Raw genomic sequence first — 23,223 nt, forward strand, 5'->3', positions numbered from 1 at the left:
ATGAATGGCACCCAATTGCAATTTGACCTTAAAAACAAGTATGTGTAAAATTAGAAGTTATTTGTTATTTGGATAATAAATTATATTTTTCCTCACGTGTTAAAACACGTATTATTTTGCAATAATACTATAACAATGTTATTGATAATATTGAAAAGGCAGACCTAGTCATTTTTTACTAATTTATTGATAGTTAGTTCGTCACCTTATTCAATTTATGTGCTAAATATTTAGGTTGCATCAAAACAAATTCATCAATCAATATACATTAACATATCTAGTTCATTTTGTACTAGATATCAAAGATATACTTAATAATAATATTTATTAGATTATGACTTATATTGACTCCAAAGAATCAAGGAAAACGATATGAATTTTGAAATTAAAATATACTTTACGCAAAAAGAATTGACATTAATATCGAAAAAATTTAAAAAGCCAACAACAAATAACCCCTTTTCACCAAAAAAAAAAAAATTCCATTAGAGTAAATCATAATCAAGGGGTAACAATTACATAAACCTAAATGATGGAGGTGTTTTGTAACATATGTTTACACGTAGGGCGTCTCTCACATTTATGAAAAATTTGGGTATCCGTTGGCTGTTTTCCCAAATTAATGACTTTTAAGTTATATTACTTGGTATTGGTGCCTAAATTTCAGCGGGTGTTTGGTCTAGTGGTATGATTCTCGCTTCGGGTGCGAGAGGTCGCGAGTTCGATTCTCGCAACACCCCGCTAATTACTTATTTTGCTGTTCCGAAAAGTTTTGTTTAGTCAATACTTAGATTCATGGGCTCCTCTGAGGCCCAGAATCTGCTTCGGCCCATTAGGCCCATCAAACTACCAAATCAATGCTTCTTCGCTTTCAGTTAGGGTTTTGTCAACATAGCAAAACCCTCTTTTCACAATTATCGCTCGCTGCAGCTCACTCGCTTTGCTTTCTTCCGTGCTTTTTCTCTGAAACGATCCGCTAGGCTTCGACAATGAGCAGATCAGGCCAGCCTCCGGATCTCAAGAAGTAAGTGCCACGCGCTCTCTTTCTCTGATTTTACGGTTCAAAATTATATTTTCTTTTCTTTATCTCGTAAATTCTAATTTCGACTTTGCCTTTTTTTGTTCTAATCGCAGGTACATGGATAAGAAGCTTCAGAGTAATTTTTTTTTTCAACTAATTAACGATCGTTTGTTCATGCTTACTTCTCCGTGTTTATTTATCTTGCAAAATAAAGTGTGTAAATATATTTCGTGATTCTGATTTTTTTAGGTTGCTTATTAAAAAAAAAAACTAATTAAGGCGGTTAGAATTCTGTAGATTCGAGAATTTGCTTACTTTGCTGTAATTATCTTAGATTGTGTTTATAATTTTCAGTTGTGGACCATCATTGAAAACTGGTTTTAATTAGATCCGTTCTGATGTGATTTAGAGCTACAGTTTGTGTGGTTTTATCATTCTCGGGTTTCACAGTATGCTGCTTAGGATCTGTTTGGTTGTTTGGTGCTAAGAAATAGAAGCTCTAGTTGTAAAATAAAAGGTAATAGTATTTGGTAAATTTTTGTGAGCTGGGTTTCTAACGGTATTATGTGTTGATAAATATAGGTTTTTTTATCAAATAACTATGGGATAAATTACTTTTAACTTTCAAACCGTGGTTACAAGTGTTTACCGAATGGTTTATAGCTGTGTTTAGCGTACAGCATTGTCAAACAGAGTCTTAGTGTGAAATTTAATTACTCAAATTGAGTGTTTGGACTGCCATTGTCATTGGCAAAGGTAGTACTCTTCCTGGCTGTTAATTTCCCTTTAACAGTGTGGTGCAAATACCGTGTGATTCTTCTGATGATATGCCTAAGCAATTTTCAATATATGTGCTGGTTATTTCAGCATATAATATATTGTCATGTGCTTGTCTTTTGATGTCAACATTTTCTTACCCGTCTCAGTGTACATTTGAGTCCTATTTGAATCTTTGACAAAAGTTAGCATGTGTGCTTGTCTGCAAGATTGATGGCATACTATCTTGTTATGTGATGCACCCTCCTTTATAACCATTCAAATGAGAAAAGGAATTAGCTCTTTTGTATCTTCTTTCGCGGACAACAAACATTCAAATGCTTCGTTATTGCCCATCATAATATTTTGTGGGTTAACATATGGTATATAAATTGGAAAGGTCTTTAATTTATTTCGTATTGCAGTCAAGCTCAATGCTAATAGGATGATTGTTGGAACACTTCGTGGATTTGATCAGTTTATGAATCTTGTGATTGACAACACAGTTGAGGTCAATGGCAATGAGAAAAATGATATAGGGATGGTGGTGAGTGTCTTTCTCCTTTTCCTTAGTTTGCTAACTTGTGAGGCTTCCATTTGAGGTGATTTTCCAGAAGGATTTCCTAATTGACCGGTACCAAATTTTATTGCAGGTTATCAGAGGGAATAGTGTAGTCACTGTTGAAGCCCTTGAACCGGTAAGCAAATCACAGTGACGTGGTTTGCCACTGGGGTCGATGTAATGTGCTTTCTGATCTTCTTTGTGTACTATTATGAATATTAAGGCTGTTAGTATGCAATGGGAGATGTTTCATGCTGTTGTACCTGAGAAAATTTAGGCCATTTTCTTTGTAATGCTTATTCTAAGGGAGCTCGTTTGAACAGGTAATTAGAATTAATCATTGAATGACCAATGGAATGAATCAGCAAGATTTAACACTTCGATACACTTGTGTGCCACTTTCTGACTATATGCTGGTAAAAAATGTTGCCATTTTCCTGAATAGAACCTGCAGGTCTCCATTTGCACGCTGGATGGAATTGTTTGCCATTCTTTCTTGTTATATCAAGTGTCTTTTCTGGCGAAGATCTCATTGTAGCACTCGCATGGTTCAGCTTAGCTACAAAACTTGAAATTACATCTAAATATTAAGCCTTTGGTATATTTTTAATATACTTGTCAATGCCTTAATGGTATGTGCATGTTTCGCTGCTAGCTTTTATGAGCTATTTGCTAGCCTACCAACTACCAAGAAAACTATATGATTCAAGGTGCAAGCTGTTTACCATTTTCTTGTATGCCAAAGCAGCGATTATTAAACCAATTTAACTAAGATTCAGATGATGATCGTATAGTTTCATATATTCATGTTAGAATGCGTTTGACTCTTAATAAATCCACAGATTATCCATTCAAATCACAAGAAACTTAGAACACATTTACACCAAATGAGATCAAAGATGAAAAAAAATCGTCGAATCCTTGAATTCTTTTCTTGCCTTGCTGAGAAGCTGCTGCCTCGTTGGGTTATTGGAAATCTAAAGTATTTAGAGTCCGCGTGCTAAGTTGGTTTTGAACTTTGAAACAGGTGCCTAGTTCTACGGCTACATAAAAATCTCTCAACGGGTATTTTTCTCTTAAAGCTTTCTTTTGCATCTCTGCTCACTTCTCGGCCAACAGCTCCATTATTTCGAAATACTTTCTTTTCGCAGTCCTTCTTCTTGTAAGAATGCTTTATACGACGACGCTCCATAAAGATTATTAAAACTGGAAGAGAAAGTACCATCAACCCGACCAATCTCTCTAAGCCCGTTTCCAGTCTTTCTGGCACTTTGTACGATGGGAATTAATTAAAGCAATTTGTAGTTTGTGTACGCAATTCAAATACCATATGACTGTTATTCTCTTTCGAGCTTTTTTCAGTTGTCTCTTTAGGCTTTAGCTTTCTCCCAAAAAAACATTGGAAAAGAAAAAAACGGTGCAAATTTCCAGTTCAACGACTACATTGTTAACTTCTGGTTGAATGTTTCAAGTTACATGTTAGTTTTTCATTTTCAAGCTATAAAAAAAGGGGAAAAAAATTAATTAAACATATATAACAAATAAACCAAATCTAACAAAAAGCAAATGGCGGGTGGGAGTGAATATTCTTGCTTCTCTGTACACGTGTTAACCGCTTTGGTCGTTTACCTCACTGTCCAAATTACTTTTAAAAAAAGGATGTCTAATTAGTAAATTAATGATAATGATAGCACATGATAGCATTTCCTCTTAGAGTTCAATTTTGCACAACTCACCTAACATTTTACACCGTCGGATCTATTTTTAAACATCGGCAACTGCTAACTGATAATGTTAATATTCCAATTCATTGTCTTGTTCGACGTGGGACATGTGTTTGGTGGCAATTTAAAGATTTTGTTTACTTAAGTTTATGGTGGCTTTGTGCTCTTACTTACATCTCTCCACTTATTAATGTCATATTGTCACTCACTGCTCAGCAATTATCCATGCCAACATATTCCACTTATTATTTGGTGGGTTTTGAGTTAAAGGTGATCCAGCATTTATGCATTACGTTTCTTGAACATGCCATAATTATAAAATAACAATTACTTGATGTTATATAACTTACATATTATTGTCATTCTACTTTGCTTTTTACCCAGACAAGAAATTGATAAACAAAATTTGCAACTGCCTCATCGATTAAATTAATTACCACTTGTAATCCTTTTTTTAGTGACAAATGACACCAAGTTGTTTGATTGATATAAGCCCTTTGTTTTTTTTTTTTTCCCGTTTATTAGCTCTTTTAATATTGGATTTAAAATAAATTAATATTTCAGTGGGAAAATCTGCTTAAACTTGTTTGATCAGCAAATGGTGATGAATGCAACACAAATATCATGTCGATGAGAGGATCTCATGATGACAATGTAATTGAGTTTTTTTTTTAACATTATAAGGTATAATTTTACTAATATTACAACTATAAAATTACTAAAACCTGTCTGTCTTGATGGTTAGTACTTAGTAGTAAAAAAAAAAAAACAATCCCTAATGAAAGAAGGGATGGGGGAATAAAAAACTGACTGAAAAGAGGACCACATCATCCCCAAATTCTTTAATTAAGGGATTATTCATTTATTTGTTTATTTTAAATCTTTTAATGGAAGGGGTGAGGCAGGCAGGTGGCTTAAAAGAATGTGCTCTATGATAGCATATAATCTGTCTCTACTCAAACCTTTTCACTTCTCCAATCTCCACCCACCACTTGAAAATCTTCAACTTCGTTTTTCTCTTTGATCGTTGCTTCTTCGAACATTAAAGCCAGCAAAAGATAAAATCGAAACAAGATACAAAACAAGCAAACAACCGCCTCCTCAAAAAAAGTGATGATTATATGATATGATATGATATGATATTGATGGTCACATCTTACCATCCAACACTTAGAAGCCAAGCACTTTCCTTGAATCCAACTCTACTCTTCCTCAAAAATCCAACATTGACTCTTCATTTCAAATCAACCCCACTAAAAACCCATCAAAGATCGTTTCTTGCTTGTGAATTATCTCTCATAGAAAGCAAATCCAAATAAAAATTGAATCTTTTTCATTGATACAATGACTGAGGTACTTCAATCATCTCCTTCTCATCACTTCCCTTCTCCTTCAAGCTCCTCTTCCACTCCATGTGCCCCCAATAATTATAACAGCAGCAGCAGCAGCAGCGACAACTCAAAAGGGGTGCTTGGTTCAAATCTTTGTATAGCTGATGTAGTTCAAGAAAGAGAGCAAGAAGACCAAGAAAGAGAGCTCGAGCAAGAGCAAGAGCAAGAAGAAGAAGAAGAAGAAGAAGAAGAAGAGGAAGAAGAAGAGAGGGAGAGAGGTGAAGGGGATCAGCTTTCATTATTGACATTGTTGGTGGCTACATTTAGAAAATCTTTGGTGGGTTGTAGTATTGGGAAAGAGCTTTGTTCAATGGAGATTGGGTTGCCTACCAATGTTAGACATGTTGCACATGTTACATTTGATAGGTTCAATGGCTTTCTTGGCTTGCCTGTTGAGTTTGAACCTGAAGTTCCAAGAAGGGCCCCCAGTGCCAGGTCTGTTTTCTTAATAAAAATTCAATTTTTTTCTTTTATTTATGAATATTTTTGTTGGTGATTCTGTTTCTGGGTTTGCGTGATTCTTATTCGGGTTTCTGAAAAATTAGTTGGTTTGTTTGTTTGATGTGATTCGATAATGGGCTTTTGGTTTCGGTTATTTTGGTTTTCATTAAACTGATTAGCTCGGATATTTCCAGAATTTTTCATTCTGCCTTCCGCACGACAGTTTCAGTTTTAATTTTTCAATTGCTTATGCTCTTTGTATATGTTTTCTGCTTGCTTGAGTTTGCTATACATTAATTTTCTGTCCTGCTAAGCCATTAATTTGAGTCTTCTATTGGAAGTTTTTTCTTGTCTGACGTGTAAAGTTACCATAAATGGATATATGGATTATGCCAAATGTGATATTGTGATGTAACAGGAGAATAATATGGTTTGACTAAATGGGATTAGTTAGGGGGTTAGTTGAGTCATTGAACCAATCTCTAAGTTGACTTCTTTTGTTAATTATTACTAAATTTGTTTCTTCATAGCATTATGTTTCTATGGACATTCTCTGATTGCTTCCATTGGCCTTGCATCTCTTTTTCTGTTGTGAGTGTCTTTGCTTTAGCCTATCATATTTATATTGTTTTGCTGAGATGAGTCGTTTGTTGTTCAAAGGAAAAGTTAACTCTATAATTTTCACTCTACACACTTCGTTGGTTATGTCGGAAAATAGGCAGGTCAGAAAACACTTGAGAGGATACATCACTGTGTCCTTTGGTGCCCTTGATCGCATGAAATTTTGTAAATGAGTTCATGTGCACGTAACTAGTATAACTAGTGAGGGTGCTTTGCAATGATGTTGGGAAAATTGTTGAAATTTCCGTTCTTATGATGGTTTCATTGTTTTATTTGTCGATTATAGATTTGTATCCTATAATTCACAAATATACACATATATAGCCATATCTTGGTGTCTTTTTTTTGAGTCACTGGTTTGGATACCTGTGTCTATCAAAACATAGAACTTGTGTCTGTACCCACTAATCATGGCTTTTACTAATTTCTAAAATACACATTCCCGATTCCTGGTTCTGTTGAGTTAAGAATCTCAGTTTTGATCCTCACGGTAGCCAAAAACTAGTTAGCATCTGTTTTTGCTTCAGCTAATATCAAATCATACAGTTCATTGCTTGAGGATACCTCACAAGAGATTTATATGTTCCATAGTTGACTTATTCTAATTCTACTTTTCTTTTTCCCTTTCTGGAGGAGCTAATTCATTCTTGCATGCCGACGGGTAATATGCGACAAGTTTCATTTTAGTCTGCTTCTTTTATGCATGTACCTATGTATCACTGAAGGAGAGACTGGTGTAGATATGTAAACTTGGTTTTCAACTTTCTCATTCATTTCAGATATGCTGTGGACTTCATTTTTCCATCTGTCATCAGGACATTGCAGTATCGATCCTAATGTAGACTGTTGACTAAGATATCCTTTGTTTGCAGTGCAAATGTTTTTGGAGTTTCAACAGAGTCTATGCAACTTTCATTTGATTCACGAGGGAATAGTGTGCCTACAATATTACTGCTGATGCAAAGGCATTTGTATGCTCAAGGAGGCCTGCAGGTATTTCCTTCCGTTTACTGTTCTTTTGTGATAAGTAAATTAGGATTAAGCTATCCATGTTCATGGTTAATGATTTAACATCATTCAGCTAATAGAAACTTGAGTTCCATGCATATCTTGATGTCGTGGAGCTACAAGAAAACAGAATATTTCTGTTTTTATGTTCCTCTGATTGATATAAAAAAGAAGTTGCAATGTGAATATGCGAGTTCCGATTTCAATATATATTTCCAAATTAATATTGTGTAGGCAGAAGGAATTTTCAGAATTAATGCTGAGAACGGACAGGAGGAATATGTCAGAGACCAATTAAATAGGGGAATGGTACCGGATAACATTGATGTGCATTGCTTAGCTGGTCTCATTAAGGTACAACTTTGCTCCATTATGAGGCCAATGCCATGACAACTTGTCTTTAGTTTAGAAGCTTCCCCTTGCTGACTTGTTGCTTGTCTTGTTCTGTTTGCTGTAGGCTTGGTTTAGAGAACTTCCGACTGGTGTCCTGGACTCTCTTTCACCAGAGCAAGTAATGCAAGCCCAGTCAGAAGAGGAGTGTGCTCGACTTGTGAGGCTTCTTCCTCCAACAGAAGCGGCTTTGCTCGATTGGGCAATAAATCTTATGGCAGATGTTGCACAAATGGAACATTTTAATAAAATGAATGCAAGAAATGTTGCTATGGTGTTTGCACCAAACATGACTCAAGTAAGAATTTAATCACAACATTAATCTGTGTCTTATTTCGAGCTGCATTTGATCCACAGAAAATTTTCCTTTTAATATGGAAATGTATTGAAATTGGTAGAACTGGTTAATGCAGAGTTGTAACCTGGGAGGAAAAATCATGCCTTTCTAAATCTTTGTTATCGAACTTGGGATTCGTAATATTGCCTGTTGCATGTCTTTGTTTATTTTACTCAAAAGTATAATGTTGTTGCAGTCTGGTTCTTTTCTAAAGGACTGTGTAATATTGTTTGGCAATTTAAGGTGTGATAACATCCTTGATAATTACTGTTGATTGCAGATGTCAGATCCTTTGACTGCATTGATGTATGCCGTTCAAGTAATGAATTTTCTCAAGACTCTGATCATCAAGACACTTAAAGAAAGAGAAGATTCATTGGTAGAATCAATTCCTGTTTCCCGTCTAGAGCCTTCTGATGAGAATGGACACCAAAGCTCCTCAGATTTATATCCTGTAGATACTAAGGATCTGGCGGAGGAGTTCGATGGAGAGGAGAAAGTTTTTGTTTCCTCAGAGCCTTCTTTGGAGAGCCCTCCTCATGCTACTCAGCCCGATTCCATGACTGGAACCAGCTTTCACAGCTTCCTAGCTTCGATTGAGAACATCATTCCTGCAGGAACTCTTTCTCTTGCTGATAGTTGTCCTTGCGACGTCATTTCTCAAGTCAACTCCTTAACTAATGGACTCCAGGAGGATGGATTTGCAGGTTCCAGTCGAGGGGTTCAACCCAACATTTCAAAGATTAAAACTGGTCTATCAAGTAGTTCAAGTCTCAAGAAAGGAACCAGGAAGCTCAATGAGCAGTCAGTGGCTTCAGCAGCAGGACCTGTAGAGAAAAGCAAGGGAGCTGGGATTGTTGGCCTGATAAATTCAAGGACAGAGCTCTTTGAAGCATGGCGATGAAGGGCAACATGAATGTGGTGTTGCATATTGGGTTGAGGGTTGGGAAGATTAGCCAACTAATGAAACAAGTTGGCAGCATTGGGTGTTTATTTTACTTCTTTGGAAATATTTTGTATGATTTCATGCGTGCTTTCATATCTTTTCTCATTGCTGGATGAAATTTGTTAATCTTTTATGCTTCATGTTAGCATTTATGTAACCCCATCATAACCACCATTCATGTTAGCTTCTAAGCCATTGACATTTTTCTTTGATCACTAACCTGAAAACAAACTGCATTACATATATGGCTTCGACCTAACCCAATTTGGTAAAGGCTTCTTCTTCTTAAACAACTGAAGTTTGAAAAAATGTTGACAGTTCTCAAAATATCCATAAATTCAATCAAGTAATTCAAGAGAAAATCATTGGCTTCTATTTAGAGCGTTGTGCTGGTAATAACTAGTTTTAATCACCATGTATAAGGTATTAGTTGTCTTTATTATCTCTTTACTCATTTGCTAATCTTATCATATCCATTAATAAGTGACACATCATATTGATTTATTTAAAAATTATTTTGTAAAATTTTCTCCTGCAATTTATTGGTTTTATTATTATTATTATTATTTTTTTTTTTTTTGGCACGAAAGGTGCTGTAATTAAAAAAATATATACTCCAGTCGTCAAAAAGTTTGAACAAACTTAAAAAAGCGCAGATTCAGCCCATAAGCTGAGGCCCAAGTGAAGGTCCAAATTCAAGTTGCCAACTGAAAACGAATTAGTATACAATTTGATCATCTGGCCTCTCAAGTCTCAAGTCTGAACACAACGCGGCTCTCTCCTTCTCAGCTCCAGCCATTTCGTTGGAATTTCTCAAGTGAGAACATTGAAATTAATCGTCATTAATTTATCTGTATTAGGCTTTAGTCTTATTTTACAACTAGGCGATTTCTTTTTTCGAACTTTCATTTTATTTTATTTAGATTCTATGTAGCTGCCCGTTAACTTCAATGTGGAAATATTAAATTCGGCTTCTTAGTGATAAAAGTTTGTATTTTGCATCTTCCCGTTAATATATATGTAGTATTAATTTTCTGGGATGGTTCTTGTCCTTGGTGCAGGTTGTTGCTTTGTAAAGGGTTATGTAGTTGAGCATTTTTTACATTTTCGATTACTAGCTAAGCTTTCCCAAGTGCGCATGTTTTCATTTGTGAGCAAAAGATTGAGTTTGATGATGATGACCAAAGTTTGCTGCTTTCAAAGGAATTTTTCTTCTGCTTTGCCGCCTTTGGTTCCTGTAAAATTACCATCTAAAATGTATGAGCAGCAGTATTTGTATTTAGTTTTTGCTACTTTTTCTTTTTTTTTTAGTACTTCTACTTTATTGCAGATTTATTTATGGGTTATCGCAAAATATTTGTATTAGGTGTTGTGTGCATGCTTTTCGTTGGAATCATTTGTGTGTGAGAAGAACTGACAAGCAAATCAATGATGGAGAATTTTCTTTTTGGGTATGTAGGGAGACCCATTTTTGGTATGTTTTGCCTGATGAAGTGAAGAGTGAATCTCTTCTAAGTCAATATTTAGAACTTCTATCACCAAGAGAGAAGGAAAATCTTGACCATATGCAAGGGGACCAGTTCAAGAAAAGTGCCTTGCTAGCCCGTGTCTTGGTTCGCACTACCATAGCAAGATGTAGGTTTGTTTCTAAATCTTGGTATCTTTTGATAAATCTCTCTGATTCGGTGTTCTGTCATGCTTTGGATGAACATAGAGATCAGAGTTGATTATTTTAGTTACATATGAATGTTCTAATCTCTGTGGACATTGCATCAATTATTCATAATTTGCCATAAGATTGCGATAGTAATTAGTAACCTGCAGGCTTGTGATGAAGCAAATATGAGCTAACAAGTATGAATCTGAAATCATTTAGCATATGCTTGCGCTATAAATTTTCATATTAACTTGCAACTTAAACCTTTGACTAAAGCTCACCATTAATAAAAAAAATTTAGAAAGGGTATTGACTGTTAAGTCTATTGAATTCTGAGTTCAAAGATCTACTTATATGTTGTGGATACTGCTTTGAATTTTGTATTAAGGTCAAATATACCACATGTAGAATATTAAGAATGTTTGTTTCTTACTAGATCAGACAAATTGTCAAGTAAATCCAAGATCCTTGAAGTTCAAGAAGACCATCTATGGGAAGCCTGAGGTGATTTCTACTTTGATAGCCTGGAATCTGTATCTACTTTTTTTTCACACCTGCCAGTGTTTGTCTTACCTTCTAATTATTTTTTTTTGAGCTCATTTTGTTTTCTTGTACCTTAATTTTTTTTTTTAATTACATTGCATGTGAGAATAGGTGGACTGGGAAAATGGTGACAAATGGTGCCCACCGCCATTACATTTTAATATCTCACACACATCTTCGCTCGTAGCATGTGGAGTGACTGTAAATGTGCCTGTAAGTTATCCCTTTTGGAGACACAGAGATCTGTTCCTAATTTGGGAATGAGATATGCTACCTAAACAAAGTACTTTGTTAACCTATGTTTTGAGGAACAAAATTTGAAAGGTTCAGTTTATATTTTCTGATTGTAGATTGGAATTGACGTGGAAGAAAAGCAAAGGAGGTTAAAGAACAAGATTCTAGCTTTTGCAAAAAGGTACTTTTCTCCTGACGAAGTGAAGCTATTAACAGCTATATCAGATCCTGAAATTCAGCGTCAGGAGTTGATTAAATTATGGACTCTCAAGGTAAGCTGAATTACTCAAAAGGACATAGGATAATATCTGTGGTCAAATTATACGTTAAGAAAAAGTTTTATGGTTTCCTCTAAAATAAGATGGATCTCTCTTTCAGGAGGCATATGTGAAAGCAGTTGGAAGGGGTTTCTCAGCTGCACCTTTCAATACCTTTACCATTCGTGCTAGAGTCGTAAAAATGGGAGGCTTTCATCATTTTGATACCCAGCATTCAGAGGTTTGTTGCCAAACTTATTAGGAGAGTCAAATTTAAAATATTTGTGGTAAACGTGCAATTTACAGTCTACTTGTCACAGGCATTTTGTTGGTCTTCAAAATTAAAGTCGACAGTTCAACCTTCATGCTGAGTTTCCCGTGGTGCTAATAGAATTTAATCTACTCACGATTTACATAGGCCTCAGATTTGATGCTCTAAATAAGAGAGGAATTGAAAAAGTAGTAGAGAATTTCTTCATCTATTTTTCGTATTTCTCATGTCTTTTCATATCAATGAGCCAACAAAATTGTTTTACCGGACAAGCTCAGAATTGTATCCATTAAAAAGTAAAACTGTACTCCCTCTTTAGCCATCAGTCATTATACTGATATTTTCCTTCTCAAGAATTGATTGTGCTAATAATTTTGTTTAGTTATTGTAGTCGTCATTTTAGGGCCATAGCATTGAGAAGCCATGGCAGGGTCCCACCATTCACCCGGTTTCAAGTGCTTTTGCTCCAAACCAATTACTCTAAAATTTTGCTGAATAGTGATTACCAACTCATTTCTGATTATGCTATCAGGCATCAGAGATAGTAGTTGAATCTTCTGATGACCCTGAGAATCTCACGAGCAATTGGCAGTTTGCGCTCTTGGATTTGGCTGGTTCTCATTATGCTGCCATTTGCATGGAAAAGGAGAATTCAGCTGGAGGTGTGACTCAAAACTCTAATTTGATTAATATGTGGAACTGCATGGTTGAAGTTTTCTGTGATTTTTTAGCAGGTGAAGCTAGTGTTCCAATGAGATTGACCGTGTGGAAAACCATTCCTTTTGTTGAAGATGAACGCGTTTCTGGAACTGGCGCAGTTGTCCCTATCAGTGGGTTGATTAAGCAATTGTGATGATAAAATGCATTGTTTGAATACATTTATATGGTTAATATATGACCCTACATTTCCTTAGTCTTGCCGTTTTAGGGGATTGGCATTTGTTAGAAATCTGACAATTTTGATTCCATGTGTTTGGTATTAGAAATTCCTTTACATTTATAGCTCAGAGCATGCAAGTAGCAACACATTTCCTTCATGTTACTAATTTTTATTTTTGAAAGTTACCGAACTTAAAACACAGGCATAATTCCTTTGAAACTCAGATTTGTCTGGAACTTTGATCGAACAACATTCCAATATGGTGAGGCACCCGCTTACTGTAACCACAGGAAAATAAAAATCCACAAATGGATGCACAAAACCGAGATACCAAATAACCAGTTGTATAATATGATCATATTGTCGGTGTGCGGTTCACACCAGAACTGGGAAGGCAAGGTATACAAAATGTGCTCCACTGGGATTCCAAACAAAATTTTGTTATACACAAATAGGATCAATAGACCAAGCAATGTCCTCAAATTGAAATGAACTGTACATTTCCAAGCAAATTTTTGCTACCGTAATCGCTACTTAATCACACACAATCTCAAGGAAAACAGGATTATGGCTCCATTTGGTATTGTTTCTAAGTGCAGTTTAGCATTTGACCCATCACTGTAAAGTGTTTAGTAAACACTTACAAGAAGCTGAGGTGATCTTTTGTTTGATGAAAACCCTTTTATTTCTGTTACTGTTTAATCATCAGAATATTATTATTCTCATAACTTTAAAAGCCAATTCTCTAAATAATATTTTGAGATTTCATTTCAAAGTAGCACTTTAATACTAAACAAAGCCTTAAAAAGACTATCCACAATTGCCATCTATCCCAAGTAAAATCCAATAATGCACAGGCACAAAGTTATGCAGCACGATAGAGTTTATGAATGAAGCATCTTTTTTTTTTTTTTCCTTTTTTTTTTAAGGAGTTTAATAAGTAGGACTTAACGCAAGGATCTTCTACGAAACATTAAACTAACTCACAAAGAAGCACTGAAACACATCCCATTTTATCTTAAAGGTTTTTGGCATTATCATCGATCAACATTTTGTCACAATTTGTTAAGCTGACACCTCCAACAGCTTCAACTTGGAGAGAAACCAATAGTAATTTATTTTGACCATGAAACAAACAACTGGTGAACAACAATAAATATATCCAGATCAACGCTACAAAGAGAATAAATAAAGCTCAAAATTAACCTTAATGTCTGAAAATAACACTTCAGACCTAAACAGTCGGCTTCAAATTTTGCAATCCAAAAATCAATTACCTTAATAAGAAACCCTAGAACGACGAATTATGTAGATTAGATATTGCAAAAATTCAAGTAAAAAAATCCAAGAACATGACAAGTTTAGGGGAAAGTATAAAAAAAGCGAGAAAAAATAATGAATTCACCAAATTTGAAATATAAATAAGACAAAAGGATATCTTTGCTGCTAGCTCACTGGTTATTTGGCCCGGACAAGTCAAGAGATGATCATTTCGAAGTTTGTGCGAAGAGATATCTAGAAAGATATCTATTTATCAATTTCCGGGAGAGAAACAGGTAGACGATTCTGCCCCTCGATTACGAATTTATGATGATCAACAAAATTTATCATATTTTGCGTCGAAAATCAAACGATGTTCGTTCGTTTTAGGATAAACGCTCCGTAAACTTTTACTGCTACTATTATATGTTTTTCCACTTAATTTCCTGAGATTTGTTTTCTGTTTCAGGGCACTTGATTAATTAGAGACCGTCGTCGGATTTGTTGATTGGTAACTGATTTTCTTATGCATGTCTCATTAATCGAATAGTGGACATGTGAATATTCACATCTAGAACAAAATTACGGGATATAGCAAATAGCCTGGCTAGTTGCTCTGGAACTGTCATTATGAACATAAACAATGGCAGTGACAAGTGAAGGTGATAAAATATAGTTTCTATATATATAGAGAGAGAGAGAGAGAGAGATCAAAATGTCATTTCAAATCTGGGGAAGAATTAATAAAGATCATAGCCGCCCATAGATACCGAAATCTAAATAGAAATGGTTTCTGATGCCATAAGTAGCTGGAAATAAAACGAGGTTTTTTTAACAAAAGGAAACATTGCAAAACCAAACATGGTTCATAACTCTTAAGATCTAACAAAAGAACATAACATCCTTGATGTTGGGGCTCAGAGGAGGCAGAGGTCTAACAGAAGCAGCTTCCCCTCGAACGGCAGCTCCCTTTCCAGGCCCAGCATCAGCTGCACCGGCTCCTTCTCCCTCGATGTAATATCTTGCTCTGAAAGCTGCAAGGTGAGCATAGTATGCTGGCGGAACTGCAGATTGAAAACAAAATTTTATGTTAAGCTGAGGATACGGGTAGGAAAGGGACATAAAACAAATTCAGGGAAGTCGGCATGGATTAGGAACCAACCTACTGAGACAGATCTGGTGCATCTTGCATAACTGCAACATGGTAACGTAAGTGATATGAGAACACTTGAGTTATTAAATTGCATCACGGGAGACATAAAACTAGATATTCAAGAGGACCATTTTCCAGGTTTTGAATGCTTTAACATAAACTAGAAAGAGATGTTACAGGTTGAGGAGATTACGTATAGCAAAGATTGTTGGTTAGCTTCTGCAAGTTGTCAGCCGTAAATTTGTTCTCATCAAAGAGAACATGATAATGGACTGGCCTGCTTGTTCCCTGTGCACAAGTAAATCATAATTAGACCCTTTTTCTTGAAACCAAAGACAAATTACTGTGAAGATAAAATTGTCTCTGAACTACCTGAATCCCAGCGTGGCTGCAGAGGTAGAAGTCGAACTCTAAAGGGTGGCATATCATTCTGTCGACGACAGTTCCTGGTCATCACAAGGGATTTAAAACAGGCTCAAGAAAAGGAAACCATATTCAAAAGCAATAATCAAAACCAGGTTGGATGTTGCCGCTCTTGTCTGTTTGGGAAGGATTTGTTGGGAAGAAGCGTGTGTGATGCCTCTTCTGCACCACAATGAAGGTAACTGGTGGAAGGTATGACTCCTCCAGAGATTGGCAGGCCTAAAGAGAATGTAAACACTTGAAGGAATCAGAAACACTCTGGCATAAACTTTCTAGTAACTGAATAGAAGCCAACAACAGAGTATATTTTATCATTAATTTTGCCCACAAATATAGCCATCTACCACTATGAGAACCTTTAATTACTTCAGTATAAGAAATGCAGTGTACTTGAAGGGGAAGTATAAAGCAGTCCCAAGAATTCAAAAATCTTTGTCACGTATTCTCAAATGGTAACGTATTCTCAAATGGTAAGACAATTTTTCTCTTTTCTTTTCCAACTATGTGGAATTCGTTGAGATACAAGTCCTTTCCATTCCTAGGTTCAGCTTATTTTGCTGAAAATGAAATCAACAATGTGGAAACATGGGAATATAGATTGCAGTGTAATAGTTTAAACATGAGTATCTAGCAACATCAGAAGCCTCTCACCTTTCGAATGGCATCCATCTCACTGAGCAGCACGTGACTAAACTGGCCTTCGCTCACACCATCTCTGTTGCATTTTTAGGAGAAAGTATTAGCAACACTTCATGAAAACAAATATCGGAACTAAGCATTTTGCAATATCTAAGAAAAGTAAATTCCTGTAGAAGATTATCCTTTTTGGCTTTTCATTTGTTGTTCTTTTGAAAGCAATCAGCAGTTCCCTGAAAATATCAACATAAAAGAACAATTAAGGATAAATTAAGCACTTAGCAATAAATGAAACCTATTTGAATCCTACCTGATCATCCCAGCATTGACTGGTCCTCTTGTAGGATCCTGTTGCACCGTAAAAAGATCTTGAATGATCTCCTCTCTATGTTGCTGGGCAGAAACCAGGCCCCTGTAGGTGGTAACTGCTGGCCAATCCATTGATGCCACAACCTAAAGTAATGAAAATTCCACTACTTTGGTACATCTTCTTTGTATAATGGATAGGAGGGGAAAAGTGCTACATACTGCTGCTATTGAAGGGCTAGAATCCTCTCCTGGTTGCGGATGGCTTACATCAGCACCAAAGATTATGGTGGGGATGTCAGTCAGAACAGGTATGTTCCTGGCAATCGCATCCTCCAACACAGAATTTCTGCCCCCAGTCTATTGACATCATTGATTATTAATTAGAAAGTTGAAGTTCACAATGAAATCAAGAACCTAAATTGACATCAGGAGAGAGTAAACCTTCACATTAATCTTCAAGGCCACGTTTTCCAGGTACTGTGGGCTACACTTCCTAGCATGCTTGGGCTGACAGCACTGAGAAACTATTCCAAGCTCAGTTTCACACACTCTTTTAATTCTGCCTGTTGAGCACAAAAGAAAATTCGTCCATACAGTAAGGAAAAAGAATAAACTTCAACCATTCCGAATCACAAGTGTTATATGTTTGCTTTAACTACCATAATTTCCACTGAGATCAGGAAGGATGATAATTAACAACTGCAGTGCTTTTCTTTGATCATTGCATGCACGGTGAACATCTGATAATGCTCTCTCTATCTGATTTGGATGACTGGACTGGACAGGATATATAGGATTTGGGTTCACATCCTAGGAAAGAAAAAGATTAGTAATGTTGCAAGCTTTCAGAGAAAATATGATGTGCATAGATGTAAAGGATGTAGCTTTACCATTCCTTTGTTGCGGCACATGGAAACAAGATCATGGCAAAAGCCAGAAGCGATTTGTGTACTCAAACTGGAGAAGTTCAAGCAAGTCCAGCAATTCACTTTAGCACCATTATACATTTTCTGCAGAGAAAAAGAAATAGCATCCATGGGAGAGAGAGGATGAGCAACAAAAATCAGTTATAAAGGTTTGTTATCATGTCTTGAAATAAGTATAATAACTATTACTCACTGCATTGATCATGTTCCACTGCCCCATACGTGGCCTGATCGTTCTATCTCTTCCATAATCATTGTACTTAATCTGAGAGGGAAAATCATAATGTGGAATGGTAAGTATTGGTACAATGGAATTAAATTAAATGTTAAGCAGAGTGAAAAATAGAAAATTACCACAGGGGGTGGAAGCACATGAGCGTCAATGCATACCAATTCCTTCTTCACATGGACTCCAAATTCTTTAGCTAACTTGTCATTTTCATAGTTGTTATTCTCCGCAATCTGCAATGGTTATGTGAGGTCAATACAGACGACAAAAGAGCTACAAAAGCCATTACCAAAGTTAAAAAACAGTAGGCCTGTGACTGAAATCAAAAGCTTTTGCAAGAACATTAGACTTGAAAATTTTTCAGTTCTAGATTACCCTTCGAATACTCTCTTCCCTCTCTCTAGGTCGCCTGCAGGCCTCTCTTAACAGGGCTGTAACCTGCCTGTCATTTAACTTTTTTGAGTATTTCTGCCCTTCAACAATCTTGCACAGCTACAAAGAACAAAATATTAACTAAGCAATATATTTATAAAAAAAAAAAAAGGATGACAAAATGATTTAGCAAGCTATTTTAATTAACCTCCATTGGCAAATAAATGGGCTTGGGCTCATTTCCAGATTGAAGTGCCGGCCATGAAGCATAACGAAGTGAAATATTGTATCTCTCTTGGAAATATTCTATAACAAGCTTCTCTCTTTTATCTTCAACCAAAAAACTAGAAAGAGAAAAAGAACAAGATAGGAAGGGTAAGAATAAATCAAGGCAAGTGACTGCTAATTGTTTTTTTGTTTTTTGATCGGAAACTATTCTTTCGAACCCATGACCAAATGGGGTGGTTCTATAAGCACCATACCACTGAGTCTGCAGAGAGACTGGTGAGTAACTTCCAAATGAACATACATTAATGAGTGAAAAACTAAAACAAGCAAAATAAGGATATCCAAACAAAACAAGAAAAAAAACCAGTAGTGTGTGATAGCAGATGGACAGTAATTAAACCTAAATAGCAAGGGAATAGATGTAATTATCACAGGAGATGTGTAGCTCACTTCAGCTTTTTTGTAGGTTGAGATGTAATGCCAGAAACTCGGTAACGCTTTGATTCTCCATGAGCAACTTCTACTTTTACTCCTCTCAAGGCCTTCTTTAGCTGGATTGTCATGGGATTGAATAAGAAACGCAGCATATGAGAAACACTCGCGCCAATGCAGTAAATATTGGTAAAAAATATAATTATTGAAAATCATCCCATTTCCTAAATCTAACAAACACATGAATGTTGAGGAATACTACCTTTATTTGATCACTCTCTGAGAAAGTCTTTGAGGCTGCTCTTCTTGGATCTCCAAGATTGAGATACTTTGCCACAAAGTCGACAACTGAAATAGGTTCATAAAAGGCTGTGGCAGACACATCTACCAGAAGAAAGTTGAAGTGGTTAGAAATCATTTTTCACCACGAATGTCAGGAGAAAACAAGGAAATCCTCGCATGATGTTCCAACAAGTAACTTAATACAAGGTTGAACATAAAGAAAAGAAGAAGCTGGTAATTGAGGATTATTAAACAAATTTATTACCCATATTTAGAGACATTCCCATTTGGGTTGGGCGAAGGCTCTGATAGAATCCTTTCCAGCATTCGACACCAAAACCAATTTCAGATTTGTGGAAGCCAGGAGCGAAAAACGACCTTCCAACGACTGTGCAACTGTAACAGGGCAGAAATAATTCAATGCAAAACAATCACAATTTACAAATTCATTCAGTCAAAAGAAACAGCTATAAAATATTTAATGGAGACAAACTACTTACTTCTTGGAAGGAGATTCCCTAAGGACCACGTCAAGAACTTGTATTATATCATGGGGTGCCTCCCTTGATTTGCACTGCAGAAACTGTCTCAAGTGATTAATGTCAGCTCTAGAAGCCAGCTTGACACTGACCTTGAACTCCCTCTCCCTCCTGTTTCGATAAGGAAATAAATTATAAATTCCAAGACAAAGAACAGAAACAACAAGAGCATAAAAATAGGAAAACAATTGAATTATGATGAATCAGCATAGAAACATAATAAATTATAAATTCTAAGCCAAAGAACAGAAATTACAAAATTGGAAAAATAATTAAATTATGAAAAATCATCAGGGAAACTTACTTAATATCTCCACTTTCATCTCTGTCAATCAACTTAATATTGAAGTCCTTTGAGGTGAAGGGCAAAGCACCAGCAGTGTAAAATCCTTTCCTGCCATCATATGCAGGTAAGCAGCCATTGAAGTGCGTTTTTCCATGCTTCTCCAGCAGCTCTTTCATTACAGCTCTGTTAAGTCCTCTTGATGTAACTTCAGGAGTGATCGAAACCTGTAAAAGAAGTTCCGAATTAGATTTACACAATCAACATACACTTGTAATGGGAAAATGATAATGATGACAATAATAGTAACAATATTTTTTTCTTTTATAAGAAAACAAGGGAAAAAGAGAACAATGACGATATTTGAGGAAGAAAACGATTTGATAGTGTTTTGTTGAAAGCAGTTTCGAGTAGAAAAGCTATTTGTAAAAACACTTGAAAGAGCTTTTGGAAAATGAACACGCTAGCAACTCTATAAGAAGCAATTCAAGTTAGATAAGTGCTTTCATCCAAATAGTGCTTTGTTCCAAAGAAGTACAAGTAAAAATTTATGAAAGGGCATTTTAGGTACTTTAAAAACTCTTTTGATTGGGGGTTGAAAGCCAAAAAGTTCTACATGGTGCCAAAAGCACTGCCAATTGCACCAGTGTGATCAGTGGCACTTCAAACACCACGAATTACATTAATAACAAGAGCAGAAACGGCCACTTTGTCGCCGTCTCGCTGACAGTTTTTGTAATTTAAAAAACACAGGCTAAAAAACTTCTTCCTCCGCTCTCTCGGAAATCAAACAGCAAGAGTCTAATAAGAAGATAAAGAAAGCCACGCAAACCAAATGCAAACAGCAGCATAAAATGAGCTAATGAACAAGAAACGTTGAATAAACGAATGACGAAATAACAAATCACGAAACTTTATATCTAGTATAAAACGGAAAACGGACTTTACAAAATCTGAAAATCTGAGTAAAATAAGAAGTACTCAACGCAAAGAAAAACAAAAGAAATTGCGAGACAGATCGATTGCAGAATTAGTCCCTTTAATGAGTTTTGTAAAGGAACTTGGAAGAACTTTTTGAGACAGATCGCTTTTGGGTCACCTTCATGCTTATTTTATGCGTACTGAAAATCTGAGTAAAACTTGAAAGGAACTTGAAAGAACTTTTTGAACTTTCCTGAGCAGTTGTCTCTTCAACTTTGATCTGAAAAAACATTTTTCTCTATTTCAAACAAGTACGCATAAAATAAGCATGAAGGTGACCCAAAAGCGCTTTTGAAGGTAAACAAACAAACGCTCTAAAAACTTCTTAACATCTCTGACTCTGAAGTCGGGACATGGATTTAATATTTTCCAGTATTCCCTTCTTTTTCTCTGGTTTTCTCGGAAACCAAACACAGAGAACATTGTGATGACGAAGTAAAAGAAAAAGTACAAATCAAATGGGAAAAATAAAATAAAGGAAGGAAAATACTGATCTAAAACATTTTAAAAATCGATTAAAGATATAAACAATAGTCAACTTAAAAAATTGAGCAAAATGATGGTATTAGCTCATTTAAGTTTTCAGCATTATATAAGTTGAAGAGAGCGGTATCTTAAATTTTCATTTAGTTTTTCAAACATCAAAGCTTTACAAACAACTCATAAACCGGTTACAAAACTCTTGTTCATTCTATTAACAAAGTTAAACTTGTATACACACAGAAAAATAAAATAAAAGCAAATATTTTAAAAGAGAGAGAGATGTTTTACATCATAGTGGTAGAGGTCACGGCCTGTGAGCTCAACCAAGAAGTGGTTGGCTCTAATGAGGCAACGAGTTCCCGCCGTGCCGTAGCTTGGCCTTGGCGGGAACTTCACAGTAACGACTTTGGAAGAAGAAGCCGCTGCCACTGGCTTTGCTTGAACAGCCGGCGGCGGTGGCTGAGGTGTGTTCGGTGGTCGAGGTTGGAGAACAAGGCGTTGTTCCAGCTCGGAGCTCAGACGGCTCGCGGGAGCCGACGATGAGCTCGAACCTTGACCACCATTACGACTTCCTCTTCCGTACATTTTAGCTGAGAGTTTTGTTATGTGTGTTTGGGAAAAAGAGAGTGAAAAGGAAGAATAAGTGAGTGAGAGAGAGAGAGAGCTCTGTGTTGCGACAAATATTGAGAAGCTGAAAGGTTTATGAAGAGGGAGCCTTGGAGGGAGGTGTGTTATGGTGCTTTCATTCGTACACTAATAGATTGCGTCACAAATGAATCGGGACACTACACGTGGAGTTTTGGGGGTAATTTAATATTTGGTCTGTGATTGTTAAATGGATATTGTGCGTGTATCAGTGACTGAATTGTTTGCTTATACAACCGTATTGGGATCTCTCGTAAATATTCCAAACCAATCTTTGGTTCGCAGGAGCGCTACTAACTTGCGAATCAGTGTTTTAAAAAGAATCGGGATGGCTGATCAGACGGTCGAGAGCAGTAGAAGCGGCGTGGAGCAGAGACAACTGATTAACCGGTGTTGTGGTGTTGTATTGGAGAGATGAGGATCCTGTTTAGTTGGCAAAAGTGTGCTACGTGAGGGGATAGGAGAAACGTGCCATGCAAGGAAATAACCAGCGGTAGTTTGGTGATTTAGAGGGATTTTTAGTGGCATATTTGGGAAAAAAAAATGATCGTTTCTTTACCTGATGGCTGGTACTCGACTCTGGCAATGTTCACAGTGCGAGCCCGACCAATTAATGAATTTTACTGATACTTGTCTCTAGCAAAGAAAGCGCAGACTGCACAGTGCTAGCCCGAGAATTAATGAATTTTGTTCCATTGATCCATAGTCTGGGATGGGAACTCAATTCAGTTTTAAGGGTAAAAATCGGAGTCAGAATTTTAAGAAGTTAGACCTAATTCATACTTTACTTGTTATTCCTGAATTAGACTAATTTATGATCATAGATCAAGATGAAAGAGTTATACAAAATTAAGTTTGAAATAAATCATAAACTAACTCCTATTATTTTCTAATAAAATAGAATTAGTTTATTTATTTATTATTTATCCACAACCATTAACTAGTTTCATCTCGGCATATGTTGATTGTCTACTATTATAATAAAAGATATTTAATAACCCAT

General features: G+C 36.1%; 4 protein-coding genes and 1 non-coding gene across 14 annotated transcripts; 4 read left to right on the plus strand and 1 right to left on the minus strand.

Annotated features, from left to right (window-relative positions):
• The first annotated feature begins 668 nt into the window (after positions 1-668).
• Positions 669-740, plus strand: TRNAP-CGG (transfer RNA proline (anticodon CGG)). The gene has a single exon. It is a non-coding gene; the product is annotated as a tRNA-Pro (tRNA).
• A 127-nt stretch (positions 741-867) lies between these two features.
• Positions 868-2,724, plus strand: LOC102617205 (probable small nuclear ribonucleoprotein G). The gene is made up of 4 exons (XM_006481686.4): positions 868-1,024; positions 1,135-1,157; positions 2,203-2,324; positions 2,431-2,724. Exons 1-4 carry the CDS (start codon positions 990-992, stop codon positions 2,491-2,493), a joined length of 243 nt encoding a protein of 80 aa, XP_006481749.1. The 5' UTR covers positions 868-989; the 3' UTR covers positions 2,494-2,724.
• Positions 2,725-4,950: 2,226 nt separating this feature from the next.
• On the plus strand, positions 4,951-9,342 carry LOC102617500 (rho GTPase-activating protein 4-like). Its single transcript, XM_006481687.4, has 5 exons — positions 4,951-5,889; positions 7,389-7,509; positions 7,759-7,878; positions 7,982-8,212; positions 8,532-9,342. The coding sequence occupies exons 1-5, from the start codon at positions 5,408-5,410 to the stop codon at positions 9,153-9,155; spliced, it is 1,578 nt and encodes a 525-aa protein (XP_006481750.1). The 5' UTR covers positions 4,951-5,407; the 3' UTR covers positions 9,156-9,342.
• A 514-nt stretch (positions 9,343-9,856) lies between these two features.
• LOC102617781 (uncharacterized) lies at positions 9,857-13,159 on the plus strand. 9 transcript variants are annotated; one of them, XM_052443127.1, is made up of 9 exons: positions 9,857-10,014; positions 10,259-10,454; positions 10,564-10,832; positions 11,291-11,358; positions 11,509-11,610; positions 11,748-11,903; positions 12,010-12,129; positions 12,692-12,821; positions 12,891-13,159. In XM_052443127.1, exons 2-9 carry the CDS (start codon positions 10,336-10,338, stop codon positions 13,010-13,012), a joined length of 1,086 nt encoding a protein of 361 aa, XP_052299087.1. In that variant the 5' UTR covers positions 9,857-10,014; positions 10,259-10,335; the 3' UTR covers positions 13,013-13,159. The 9 variants fall into 9 exon arrangements, 8 of the variants coding, with proteins under 8 accessions (XP_052299087.1, XP_052299089.1, XP_015386811.1 ...); XM_052443129.1 differs by lacking the exon at positions 10,259-10,454 and having other exon boundaries at positions 9,864-10,014; positions 10,657-10,832; XM_015531325.3 differs by lacking the exon at positions 9,857-10,014 and having other exon boundaries at positions 10,040-10,454.
• Positions 13,160-15,015: 1,856 nt separating this feature from the next.
• On the minus strand, positions 15,016-22,230 carry LOC102630160 (protein argonaute MEL1-like). Of its 2 annotated transcripts, none has more exons than XM_025099880.2 (22): positions 21,864-22,230; positions 20,133-20,338; positions 19,790-19,939; positions 19,555-19,685; positions 19,270-19,391; positions 19,026-19,126; positions 18,556-18,691; positions 18,351-18,467; positions 18,101-18,208; positions 17,940-18,011; positions 17,711-17,830; positions 17,480-17,630; positions 17,262-17,383; positions 17,040-17,177; positions 16,822-16,964; positions 16,682-16,744; positions 16,527-16,590; positions 15,968-16,094; positions 15,825-15,898; positions 15,646-15,740; positions 15,462-15,493; positions 15,016-15,363 (listed from the first exon to the last, which is right to left on the minus strand). In XM_025099880.2, the coding sequence occupies exons 1-22, from the start codon at positions 22,158-22,160 to the stop codon at positions 15,182-15,184; spliced, it is 2,751 nt and encodes a 916-aa protein (XP_024955648.1). In that variant the 5' UTR covers positions 22,161-22,230; the 3' UTR covers positions 15,016-15,181. The 2 variants fall into 2 exon arrangements, with proteins under 2 accessions (XP_024955648.1, XP_024955649.1); XM_025099881.2 differs by lacking the exon at positions 21,864-22,230 and adding an exon at positions 20,464-20,583.
• Between the last annotated feature and the right edge of the window lie 993 nt (positions 22,231-23,223).

The sequence above is a fragment of the Citrus sinensis genome, chromosome 6, assembly GCF_022201045.2.
Source record: "Citrus sinensis cultivar Valencia sweet orange chromosome 6, DVS_A1.0, whole genome shotgun sequence".
Taxonomy (NCBI): Eukaryota; Viridiplantae; Streptophyta; class Magnoliopsida; order Sapindales; family Rutaceae; genus Citrus; species Citrus sinensis.

What these genes read in the sequence shown, in the direction of transcription:
- LOC102617205 (XM_006481686.4), top strand. Translation starts at nt 990, where the DNA reads ATGAGCAGATCAGGCCAGCCTCCGGATCTCAAGAA. An exon ending in CAGCCTCCGGATCTCAAGAA is followed by an intron (nt 1,025 to 1,134) that starts GTAAGTGCCACG and finishes TTCTAATCGCAG; the next exon opens with GTACATGGATAAGAAGCTTC. An exon ending in CATGGATAAGAAGCTTCAGA is followed by an intron (nt 1,158 to 2,202) that starts GTAATTTTTTTT and finishes TTCGTATTGCAG; the next exon opens with TCAAGCTCAATGCTAATAGG.
- LOC102617500 (XM_006481687.4), top strand. Translation starts at nt 5,408, where the DNA reads ATGACTGAGGTACTTCAATCATCTCCTTCTCATCACTTCCCTTCTCCT. An exon ending in GCTTAGCTGGTCTCATTAAG is followed by an intron (nt 7,879 to 7,981) that starts GTACAACTTTGC and finishes TGTTTGCTGTAG; the next exon opens with GCTTGGTTTAGAGAACTTCC. An exon ending in TTGCACCAAACATGACTCAA is followed by an intron (nt 8,213 to 8,531) that starts GTAAGAATTTAA and finishes TGTTGATTGCAG; the next exon opens with ATGTCAGATCCTTTGACTGC.
- LOC102617781 (XM_015531325.3), top strand. Translation starts at nt 10,237, where the DNA reads ATGGTTCTTGTCCTTGGTGCAGGTTGTTGCTTTGTAAAGGGTTATGTA. An exon ending in CCATCTATGGGAAGCCTGAG is followed by an intron (nt 11,359 to 11,508) that starts GTGATTTCTACT and finishes ATGTGAGAATAG; the next exon opens with GTGGACTGGGAAAATGGTGA. An exon ending in TTAAATTATGGACTCTCAAG is followed by an intron (nt 11,904 to 12,009) that starts GTAAGCTGAATT and finishes TCTCTCTTTCAG; the next exon opens with GAGGCATATGTGAAAGCAGT.
- LOC102630160 (XM_025099880.2), bottom strand. Translation starts at nt 22,160, where the DNA reads ATGTACGGAAGAGGAAGTCGTAATGGTGGTCAAGGTTCGAGCTCATCG. An exon ending in AGTGGAACATGATCAATGCA is followed by an intron (nt 17,831 to 17,939) that starts GTGAGTAATAGT and finishes TTTTCTCTGCAG; the next exon opens with AAAATGTATAATGGTGCTAA. An exon ending in AGATGGATGCCATTCGAAAG is followed by an intron (nt 16,095 to 16,526) that starts GTGAGAGGCTTC and finishes CATTCTCTTTAG; the next exon opens with GCCTGCCAATCTCTGGAGGA.